Source organism: Merops nubicus, unplaced genomic scaffold (genome assembly GCF_000691845.1).
Source record: "Merops nubicus isolate BGI_N331 unplaced genomic scaffold, ASM69184v1 scaffold44485, whole genome shotgun sequence".
In the NCBI taxonomy this organism is placed as follows: Eukaryota; Metazoa; Chordata; class Aves; order Coraciiformes; family Meropidae; genus Merops; species Merops nubicus.
In genome coordinates this window covers 1-11,864 of record NW_008612447.1, presented here as the reverse complement: position 1 = coordinate 11,864, position 11,864 = coordinate 1, and the positions used below count along the sequence as shown (strand labels likewise).

General features: G+C 56.7%; 1 protein-coding gene across 1 annotated transcript; it reads right to left on the bottom strand.

Moving 5' to 3' along the window:
• Window positions 1–1,099: 1,099 nt before the first annotated feature.
• Window positions 1,100–6,328, bottom strand: LOC103774151 (rap1 GTPase-activating protein 2; the record flags this gene model as incomplete). Its single annotated transcript, XM_008941538.1, has 8 exons — window positions 1,100–1,183; window positions 2,431–2,484; window positions 2,955–3,033; window positions 3,550–3,653; window positions 4,220–4,429; window positions 4,748–4,780; window positions 5,350–5,394; window positions 6,296–6,328. Coding segments are annotated over 8 exons (642 nt in total), but the record flags the coding sequence as incomplete, so codon positions are not given.
• Between the last annotated feature and the right edge of the window lie 5,536 nt (window positions 6,329–11,864).

Genomic DNA, 11,864 nt, shown 5'->3' with positions numbered 1-11,864 from the left:
CGAGCAGCACCAAGGCCACCGTCCCCAGCAGCTGCCCTGTGCCCTCGGGGACCTCCCAGCACTGCGGGTGGTATGGACACAACAACCAAGGACACCACCAGTGTGAAAGGTCCCCTCAAAATGTGCCTTCTGCACGTCGCCCTGCTCTCAGCATCTTCTTAAAACCAAACCTTGGTATCACCCAAAGTGCCACGGCACAGAGAACGGAACCCTTCCTGCCCCAGCTCTGACGGTGACTCCTGCTTGGGCCACCTCTCCCTGCCTGACCACCTCCTGCCACCTCCTGCCCCATACACAGGATCCTGGGGACATGACCAGCACCTCGTCCCTGGGTGCTGTGGAGAGCCACGGGCTGCTCCCTGCCTCTGCTCCCTGCCTCTGCTCCCTGCCTCTGCTCCCCAGCTGGCACCGGCCACGGGCCATTCACAGGCCCTCAGCCACCAAAACACCCGAAGGTGAAGTTGCTGAGAGTGACTCCTGAGCAACAGCAAGGACTTAGGACAACGCTCTGGAAATACCAAAACACAAACCACTACTCCATTGGAAAATCCAAGTCTTAATCATCCCTTGTGTGCTATATTTCCAAACAATGAGACCTTAATTATGGTCTCACATAAGTTACTCAATCCAAAATAAAATGCAATATGTAAAGATAATTAGAGCAACTGTCAGAATAATCTTTGGTGAGTTATAAGACTCAGCTGCCTCCGCGCTCCCCATCCGGAGTCCCCGGGCTAATGACAGCATTTTGACAAACGTGTGTCTTCATAGCCCACAGTCCTCCAAGACAAATGTGGCTGTTTCTCTGTCTAAACATATATCTGATTAAAATACATGCCTGCTAAAATCCGTTTTCACATCCGCTTGTCCCTACAGCAGCTTGTGGGCTGATTTCCATCCTGAATTTTTTCAGTCACATCATTTTTTTAATGAGTCAAGGAAATATCCAAGCCATAAGAAATGTGTTATTAGTGAGGACACCCGCTAACACAAGGTGCTACACGTGGCAGGCTTAACTGCAGGCTGAATTTGCACTTGTGAGCTGCAGCCCTCCAGCCAGCAGGGATGTGCTCCACGGCACAGCGCAGGGACCACTCACCTGCCTGAACTTCTGGTAGATCACGCCGAACTTGAACGTGTTGTTGACCTCGTGTTCATCATAAGACACTATCATCTGGGACGCCTGCAGTAAAACAAAATATGCATGACTGCAGCTGGCAGTTCAGAACACAACATCCAGAAGAGTCAGCCCAGCTGGCTCAGGGCTCTGCTCAGCGTGCTCACCACTGCTGCCAGCGTGGCACGGGGCAGTGCCCACCGGAGCTGCAGAGCAGGGGGCCACGGATGCCCAGGTAGCAGAAGGGGTGTAGAAATCAAATTTCCACATGATTAAGCAGTTTTCAGCAGTGGCCCCAGTTTTGGTTATCAGTGTCCCTGCAGCCTCCTCCAGTCTGCCTGGATGCCTGTGGGCTTCCAGTTGGCACGAGCTGTGGCCCCAGCACCCAAGCGTGGCAGGGGGTCAGGGGAGCCCCAACCTCTAGCAGATTTTCTGCAGGAAGCTTGGGGCCTTTTAGGTGCAAAGAGAGGCAGTTCCCCGAGAGCCCCAGCTCTGTGGTCCCAGCCCTGCTCTGTGGGGATAGAGTCAGGGACATTCATCTTCCCCAGCTGGGCATCAGCTGCTCTCAAACCTCCAGACAAGGGTTTGATTGCAACACCAATAATACCAAGGGATGAGCAGAACCGGTTTGACATCAAATGGTGCTGGAACTGGTTTATAACTGACTGCTGTGCCTGCACACAGGAAAGGTCTTCACATAAAGGGTATTTTAAAGTGATAGATTTGCTCTGCAGCTCCCCAGGAGCGGGTCTCTATGGCAGCACAAGAGCGCACACGAGGAGAAGTGACCCCGGTGCAGGCAGCGAGTCAGCCCCAGCACGTCACCAGCAGGGACTGTCACCAGCTGAAGCACTCCATCCCCCACAGTGACCCACCCACCTCTGCATCTCTTCCTGAAGGGCTTCTCGAGCACAGGCTCAACCCACCTCACCGGGTTTAGGGCATTAAATCAAGATCCAGCATGGGTTTATGCCCCACAGTCACCTTTCTCTCCATCCCCATGATCCAATGGCAGATTAATACCCAGGTGCCATCAGTCCTTGGTGGCCAGTTGACAGAGTGAATCGGTGGCCTGCACATGCCATCAGATGGCCGTGAGCTAACTGCTGCTCAGATGCTTGCATGGCCCGTCACCGCTGCTCTGCGCACATCCCCCGTGCAGCTGGGTGCAAAGGCAGAGAGCTTGGAAGATGCAGTACAAACATCCATGCTCTGTATCAAAGTAGCTATTGGATCTTGGAGAAAAGGGGAGAATTAACCCTGTCTGGCCTTCAGTGCTGAATACTAAACTGACTTGGGGTAAGTTACCTCACCTTGGGGTACAGAACCGGGTTAAACTTCAGCCCGGAGGCGTCATCGCAGAAGGCCTGTGGGCAAGGGGAAAGAGCAGTCAGTGCCGGCTCCCGGGGCGCACGGGGCAGGTACCCCTGTCCTGCCCAAACTCCTATAAAGGAGCCAAATCCAGCCTTCAACTGCAAGAGCTCCCCTCTTTACACCCTCCCACTGGGATGCCCCATGGCCTGGCTGGTACCCAACCGAGGATGCAGCAAGACAAGTCCTAGGGGTCTCCATGGGTCAAAGGTGCTCCCACCTCCTCACCTCATCCCCCAGATATCAACCAGTGACCTCCCTGGATCCAGCAGGAAACCAACAGCAGGGCCAGCACACTACTCAGTAAGTGCCCCTGGACCCAAGAGCCCAGGCACTGCTGCCCAACACTGCTCAACGCCACCCAGCACCACCCAACACTGCCCAATGCCACCCAGCGCTGCCCAAGGCACTAGGCACAGCAGGGAGGGCTTTGCTGCAAGTACCCCAGCCCAGCCCTGCGCCTTACCTTTGCAATCTGGGGGATACTGGGGAGTTTGCTAAATCCTGCCAGAGGGATCCTTTCATGCACCGTCTTCACTTTGGACCTAGCAAAGAGACAGAACTGAGCAGATATGAGGGAGGGTCTAGGGCACAGGCATCAGCTGCAGCCCCACCCCTCACCCCACTGGCTATGGGAAACAATGTTCTGCAGAATTTGTGGGGTCTGGTTAGTAAGCAAAGGCTCAATTTTTCTTCTCATCTCTGCAGCTCTTAAAATATTCATAGTTTGGAGGGAAATGACACAGCAGCTGAGGCACACTGGGACTTGTCAGCTTACAGAGGGACGGCGATAGATGTGGCTGGTGTTATCCCGTGTCACAGGGAGGTTTACACGTGGTTTCAGAGGGTTTAGCAATGGATCAAAGTCTCCTGTTCGTTATGGGGGTCGGGCAGTCTCAGCACAGAAACAGTTAAAGGATGATGCTGCTGCTTCCCATCCCACCCCGAGCCCCTCTCTGCCACAGCCAGGGCTGCCAGCCCCCCTCTCCCATTTACTGTGGAAACAAAACAGGACTCCCAGAGAGAAACATTTTGTTCAACAAAGCTTTCTTTTTCCATACCTGAGTATAATCCTTAAATATTCAGTGCCATCTGCCTCCTCACACTTAATGGAAAGGATCAGATTTCCAAGGCTGCTGGCTGTACAATAAAAATTTAAATGATCCTAAAAATAGAAAAGAGCAGATTAGCAGAGAGGGAGGCAGCTCACCGATGGCGAGGACACTGCCCTGCACCCCGACCAGGAGCTGAGGACTCACCTGCCACCCCGACACCCTCCCACCCCCTGGGGACATGCACCCACACCCCCTCCTCGTGGGGACCAGGGTTTTAATCCCTCTGCCCATGGACTTTAGCACCCTGCTCTCAGCCTTGTGCAGAGGGACAAAGAGGATTATGAGACTGGGAGCAAGAGGACAGGCGGGCAGGCGGCCACCACGCCAGGAGCCCCGAGTCCGGCTGAGCCCCAGGTCCCTGCACACAGGGCACGCTGAGCTGGCTGTGCCCACCCGTGGGCCTGGGGAGGTCCTGCCAGCCACGGAACTGGGGGCAGAGGCCGTGTCCATGGCCACCACTGCCATGGAAGGTCACTCACCAGTCCCCTCCACTCCTTGCATGAGGAATGTTGCAAAAATTTGTGCATTTTTCTTAGAATTTTAGAACATCCTTTTTTTCTTGGGGGTGTGTGCAGTTTTCAGCCAAGCAATTGCCACTGCTGGCAAGGGCACCCACCTTCCCCAGGAAATGCTTCCTGTAGGCTCTGGCCTCTCCTTTGCACTCCAGCTTGTAGCCGTAGGTGCTGGGGCTGAGGTTCTCCTCCTCCTCCTCGCAGATGCTGCTGTCGGACGAGGTGGGTGTGCCGAGGTTCTCCGGGTCTTCAATCCAGTACCCCCCAAACTGGGGGAGGATGATCAGTGGGTACGGGCTGCCCTTCTCGAGGATCTGCAGAGATACACACCCATGAGGGGTCCAGGGGTGTGGACGCAGGGTGCAGGGACTCATTGCCCTGTGTCCTGCCCCACCCTGCCCCTTCCCACAGCAGCCCCCAGTCATGGCACCACGGGGCAAATCCAACCCCCCCACTGAAACGTCTTCTCTCTCTCCTAGAAGAGGGCACAGGCTACTGAGGGAAAGCACCAGCTGCAGAAGTGGGGAAGGGGAATGTGCTTTGTGCAGCTCCTCTCAGAAACAGGATCTCCACCAAATTCCCTTGTGACCGGCAGTTTTGGAAAGGCATTCGGGGTGGTTCAGGGCACCCACCTCATCAATGCTGGGGTAGGGGATGTAGTCTTCCTGGAAAAAGAATGAAAACACAGCGTGTGACCATCTGTTCCCCAGCACACCCCACCCCGGGAGCACTCCCAGGCACCCGCTGCACTTGTGCCCCCAGCCCCAGCACCCGCACCGGGCACCTGGCACCGGGCAGTGACAGAGAGCAACGCTCATGCCAGGCGAGGGCACCGCGTGTGGTGATGGGCACTGGCCTGGGCAGTGGTGCCACCATGTGCCCAGGGACCTGGCCTGGGTACCCCTCCCTGCTCAGGGTCTGCAGGAAAGCTCTGCAGCACGGTCAGCCCCTTTCCAAAGGGGTCCCCATTACTGGTGTAACCTTCTCAGCTCCACACAGAACCCCATCGTCCTACACAGCTCCCCGCAGAAACACAGGTCTGGACATAAAGCTGGATTAGGGATTTACAGGCACAGTCTCTCATCTTTGCAATTCAATCAGTGCCTTGTTTTTAGAAAACATTTAAATCCTTTTTAGTCCTGTGAGCGACTGTCTTTGACTAGACACAATTAAAGCCCTGAGATAAGTGGAGGGGAATTGAAAAGTTCCACATAAGAAACGAAATTCAACTAACCTTATGTTTTTGGCTTCCAGTTCTCTGTTCCTCCAGTTTTGGTGCCTGTTTGGAACAAAAGGAACAGATTGAATAATTAACTTTTCAACCACACAGACAAAACCACAAGGGTATTTTGCTACAGGGAAATCACTCTGACACAAGTGGCATGAAGGGAAGGGGTTTGAAAGGAGGGGGGTTCTGCGGGAGACGAGCCGGGCAGAGCTGCTGGCGTGCCAGGACAGACCCTGTCGTACATGGCCAAAATGGTTGGTGGGGCTGTGGTAGGACCCAGTGGCACTGTGCTGACAACGTCTAAATGCGAGGCAGGGACGAGCACTTCCCAGGTGCTGGCACAGCATCAAACACAAAATGCCCCACATCCCACTCCAGCTACATCTTAATTTCTCCAGGATGGGCTCCCAAAAGGAAATCCCTGCACTGCTGTCCTGCAGGGACAAGGCACGTGCCAGAGGACACCCTGGTCCCTCCTGGACCCTCCTTGGGCAGATGCTGATGTGTTTCAGTGTGGGACAAGAGAACGCCTCGTGCAGACCCAAGGGTATGGGGACAGTGCTGGGCCCAGCCGTGCTCAGTCCAGAGCCTGCCCTCTGCACAGCAGCATCCTGGTGCTACCAGGGAGCCACAGGACCATGTGTCAGAGCACGTCCCCCAACCTCCTTCTGCAAAACCGCTCGGGGCAATGGGGAATAGCCTCAGGAGAAGCCTCTGAGGACACCTCTGCTCTCCGGCCACACGCCGGGTGTTTCTGTGCGGCTCTTCCACAGGGTCTGAGCTGGAGGCACTGGCCATGTCCCCCCCACGGTGCTGGGGACTTCGGCAGCAAGTCACACCACACTGTGGTGGTACAAGGAAGGCCTGCCAGCATGTCAAATGTAGGAGATGCTTGGGACCTCCTCTTTGCAGGCTCTGCGGGGTGTTACTGGCAACACACACTGCTCCTCACCTGCATTTTTTCCAGCATTTCAAAGAATTCTGCAGACTGAAAAAGAAAAGAAGGAAACCTCCTGTTTAAGTGAAACAGACACGAGACAAGACAGCCCAACACACAGCAAGGCAGGGACATCGGACCCCCCCACCTGGTACCGGGCACTGTGGCCCTCAACAGGAGTGGGAAGAAGTGACACAACCAACAGTGTGTGCCTCCGAGGCACCCCGTCCAGCCGTGCCAGGCAGGGACGGACCCTGCAGCCCCCCCGGCTCCCAGGGCTGGTGACCCTCCCACAGCAAGCGCCCCTGCTGCAGCCGTGGGGAGCACACCGAGCAGGGACAGGGAGCAGCTCCCTACTGCCCTGACAACTCCTGCTCTGCATGTCGTTCCCAAAAGGGCCTGAGGAGTCAGCCCGAGTGCACTGCGGCACTGGTCCCGCTCCCTGGCACGGCAGCTCCCGTCCAGCCCCACTCAGAGCTCCGGCCCCACCGCTGCCATTCACCATCCCCAGTGACACCCAGCCCCTGCTCTGGGTAGGACTGGTAATAGCTCCTCAGTCACCTCCTCTGCCCGTCGCAGCAGAGCTGGCACCATCAGCTGGGCCACCTCCTTGGGTTCCTTTTGTTCCCTAGCTGTTTTCTCAGCTCTCTAAAGTCTGTGTTTCCAGGCTCTCTGCAGCAGCAACAGGGGCTACATGTGCCACAGGGAGAGTGGGACCAAGGTGCAATCCTGCCTGGCCAGGCACAGGGCAGCCAGGCAGGGGGAAGGGGAAGGGGAAGGGGAAGGGGAAGATCCACTGCGGCCATGCTCTGCTGCTCCACCGTGTGCTGCTCGCCTCTGCACAGCAGTGATGGATCTCAGGGACCAGGCAGAGAGAACACCCAGATGGCTGCCAAGTGCTGCAGGGTGCCTGGCAGTGCCACAGGCGTGGGGTTTGTGGAGGACGTTGGGCAGAGCCAGTCACCCTTAGCAGATGGACAGGGTATGTGTGCCCCAGTCCCCACGATCCTGCTGCGACTCTGCAGGGCCCTGCAGGACGGGGCCTGGGCACACAAACCAGCAGCTAAAAACTTTCATTTTGAAAAGAAACAGACCCAGACCCATCGATCCAAAAAAAGCAAATAAATACTCTGGCAAATGAGACACCTTCAGCAGCCCCTCCACAATCCTTACCTTGCGAGGTGCAAGCCCTGGGCTCTGCCTCTCACCGGCTGGGGGAACGCCAGCAGTGCCGGCGTGGTTGGGCTGCCCGTGCAGGGTTAATGGCCTACTTGCCAAATGAACTAAAGAGATTAGCTGGGGCTCCAATTAAAAAACCTGCGTGGCTCCTCTGGAGAGCAGCCCGTCCCTGCAGCGGGGAGCTGGTGCTGCTCCCCTGGCCATGCCGGTGCCCAGCTCGGGGGCTCAGCCTCGTCCCCAGCCCCGTGAGCAGCCCAAGGCACCGCAGGGCACGCAGGACACGCAGAGCACACGTCACCCATGCCTTCAGAAACAGTGCAGGGGGCTCAGGATGACAAATCCAGTCCAGGGAGAGCCCATCGCCCTGTCTCCAGAATCAGCGCTCAAGCCACGTCTGTCCTCAGCCACAACTCTCCACGGGCAGACGGGTGCTTCAGAGAACCCAGTGCCTGCCTTGGTGTACCTGCACTGGTCCGGGCGATGGCCACTGCGCCGCTGAGCTGCTCTGGAGCTTGGCAAGCCCGGGCTGCCCTTCCCCTGGGTCCCGGTGTGATGCTCAGCTGCAGCAGACACAGGTCGCACCAGCCCCCAGAGCCGCACGGAGTCGGTGCTCTGCCAGCACGCCCCAGCCCCCAGCTGGCCAGGCACTGGCAGGGTCACCCCTTGGGCATGGCAACCGCCCAACCTCAGCTGGATGATCCTGATCCCTTGTCCGGCTTTTCCTGCTCTCAAGTACATGCAAATAAATTATCCAGTCAAACTACAGCTGTAAATATTGGGGCACTCCCAGTAAACTAGTAAGTGGCTTTTCTGGAGACATGACGCAGCAGCCTGATCCCTCCTCGCCCCCATCCTCCCCCCTAACCTGTGTTTGCTCCTGGCCACTCAATGGGAACCGAGCTTCCCAAAAGACAAAAAAGAGAGAAAAAAACAGAGTGAAGAAGAAAATAAAAGCAGACAAAAGAAAAGCCCAGAGAGATTAGCTTTCAATAAACGTGGTGAGCAAAGGTTAGATTTACGTCAGGAGCAGCCCAGTGGCTTCTCTCGGTGCCACCAGCTGGTATTGGCACAGCTTCTGCCAGCACAGGCGGGCACTGCCATGGCTCGGAAGCAGCCCTGGCTGTGTTTCAAGCTTTAGACTACACCCTGGTTTCATCCACAGCACCTACAGCAGGAAAAATAAACACTGGGCTCAGAAGAGCTCTGTGCCCAAAACTGGAAGCACTTTAAAAAGGCTTTTTCTTGATTTAAGCTCGATCTAGATCTGGTTTATCTTCAGGTCTCTGTGATGGACAAATGCTCTCTGAGTCAATTAAAATAGTTTCCAGGTCCCACTCTGCCAGCAGCCAGAGCCAGAGAACCAAACTGCACAGCAGCACTGGATCCACCTGCTGCAGCAAGTGCCAGCAGAAGAGGCGTACACACACTTAACCAAGCAGACAGTCTGCGCCCCTCAGGGATTTACGCATGCTTAAAGCCAACTTTACCGGCCACAAATATTTTGGTAATTATAGTGGAGACAATTACAGCCTTGTGAAACCCAGCAGGATGCAATGTCCCCAGTGAGGGCCCAGCCACAGGAACAGCTCCACTCACCCGGCTGGGGTCACCGGGACTGCTCCAAACTGAACCCCGGCCTGCCTCTTCTGTGCAGCCAAAGGCATCACTGGAGAGGACAGCTCTGCTCACCTCGCAGAGGAAACCCACCAGCAGCTTGTCCTAACAACCTCACAAACCCAGAGTACTAAACCCAAAACGGCCCAGGTGCTGTCCCCATGCTGCTCACGGGGCCTCACCCTGCACCACTGAGCACTGAGAGGGGATGGACAGCCACAGCACAGGGCTTCAGCCCCGAGCAGCCCGGGACCCCTCACCATCGCTCCAGGCAAGACACTGGGTCTGTACCCGGGGGCCGAGAGGGGGCAGCGGGTGCCCATGGGCCAGGAGCACTCAGAGCAGAAGCTGCAGCGTAGCCAGCAAGTGCCTGCTTTGGAGGTTTCCCTTTTTTCCCTCCCCCTTTTAAGGTTTCCTGCACCAGGCAGGAGCCACTGAGGATGGAGCACAGCAGGGCAGAGCTCTGCCCAGGAGCCCGGGTCGCACAGCACTCACCAGCACACGCCATAAGAAATCCATTGTCTCCCCCAGCCAGACTTCTTCATGGGCGCCCAGCAAGAGTGGGCGAGTGCCAGCCCAGCCATGGCTCCCCAGCCCCAACACCTCCCTTCGTTAATGTTTCTCCAAACCAGAGCCACAGCAGGTCTGCTGCTTTGTTATTTCAAAGGGTGGCTCCCCTGGGAGGCAAAGTGCCCCAAACAGGTTGGGCAGGAAGTGGATGAGGGTTTGCAGGTGACGGGCAGGCACCTGCTGGGATGCACAAACCCACGGTGGGATGCACGGCCAGATGCACAGCCCCACAGCAGGATCCATGGTGGGATGCATGGCACCACAATGGGACGCATGGAGGGATGCACAGCCCCTCAGAGGGACGCATGGAGGGATGCACAGCCCCTCAGAGGGATGCACGGCAGGATGCACAGCCCCTCAGCAGGATGCATGGCCCTCCAGAGGCATGCAGAGCCCCTCAGCAGGATGCACAGCAGAATCCATGGCCTTTTGCTGCAATGCACTGTGCCTCATAGGAGGGCACTTGCCTGGGAGAGCTGCAGTGGGAACCAGGGACTGAGCAGGGGACCGAGAACCCCACCTGTCCAGCTGGAAATTGGAACGCACAAAAAAGCCACAACCCTTCCAAAGGAGCTGAACGAATCCCAGCTGTAAATCCCCTCAGAGTCAGCTCAGGACAATCCAGACTGATGCCCCAGGAGCTGCAGAGAAAGCACCAGCACCAAAAGGGCCTTCCCATCCCAGCACCACCTGGGGAGGAGGCACAACACGGCTGCTTTGGCCAAAATGCCTGTGTGGGTGTGCCAGAGCAGGGGCAGTCTCAGCTGCTGGCAACTTGCTCCTGTCCCTGCTCCCAGCACCCAGACCTACCCCTTGGCCCTCTTCGTGACACTCAGATCTCTGGGAAGCACCATAAAACCTACCAAGAACAGGGCAGAGCAGGATGAGCACAGAAGGTATTGGCTCGATGCACTGGTGCCGTGCAGCAGCACAAGGGTCAGTGGACCGAGCTGACGTCTCCAGAAGGACCAGGTCTCTGCCTCCCAACCACAGCGTCACCCTGGGTTTCCCTTCATCAAGCTGAAGACTCCTTAGCCCCTGACATCCCCTCTCCCAAGCACCTCCAGTTTCATCTCTTAAATGTCAGCAAGTTCCTACCAGCCCTGGCCTTTCCAGAGCTGAGGCAGCTGAGCCCAAAGCAGCAGCAGGGGCACGGCGAAGCTCCAAACAAGCACAAACAAACCTGGTGGCTCACAGACAGCCCCTAGCCTGGAGACCATACGGATTTATCTCTGTTTGGTGCTTCTGGAGCTCCCTGCACCTGGCAAAGGAGCATCCAGGTAAGACACAGGTGCCACTGCCCAGTGTGGTGCCAGCACGGGCAGCTATGACCACAGAGGCTCCGCCAGTGCCACAGGCACTGAGGGTGGAGGGAAGGAGCACGTGCCACAGCTTCGAGCTCTGCCTCGCCTTTCCAAAAGGATGACCTGTGCCATCTGCAGAAGATTCTGGAGCACTTTAATCCTGCTGCAAAGCAGAACAAGTCAGTAATCACCTTTTAACTGTTTTAATGATGTGACAATAAAAATGAAGAACCAGCAGTGAAAGAGGCAACCTCCAGCCCTGCCCATGGAGACTGGTCCCCTGCCATGTCCTCAGCCGAAGCTGTCACCAGCCTCTCCCCCAGCCACAGCACCCACAGCAACAGGCCCATGTGGCTCGAGATGTGAGAAGAAACCTCCATCTTTGAGATGCAGGATAAAGAAGTACTTCAGTGTTTGCTTTTGGGTAGCTTGCATCACCTGGCTCAGGAGCTACCACTGCCTTTGGGAACCTGGCTACCGCAGAACTGCCTCTGGTTACTCAGGAGCTACTTCCAGGTGAACCCATGTTGCATTTTATCCCATTTTCCCATTCACTTCCATGTCTCAAACTGACTTTTTCTCCTGCACTGTCTCTGCAGCTTTGTCCCAGGTCACCACCCTGGCTCTCTACATCACCCTGCTCAGCACAGCGTTGAGTGCTCCCCGCTCGCTCCAGACTCTTTGGGCAAGACATGGGGGAGCTGGGAGCTGTGGAGGTGCCCAGTCAACCCCGGCTCAGGCAGGACCAGCTTCCAGGGCTGACCAGGCTGGGTTTGGGAAAATTCCCATCGAGTCTGGGAAAACTGCAGGAGGGGCAGAGGTGGCCCAGCACGGGCAGAGCAGAGGGGAGGCACCGTGTCCCGTGGCCAAAGGCAGCGGCCGAGCGGCCGGGGATGCACCGTCTGCCTGGCGCTGGC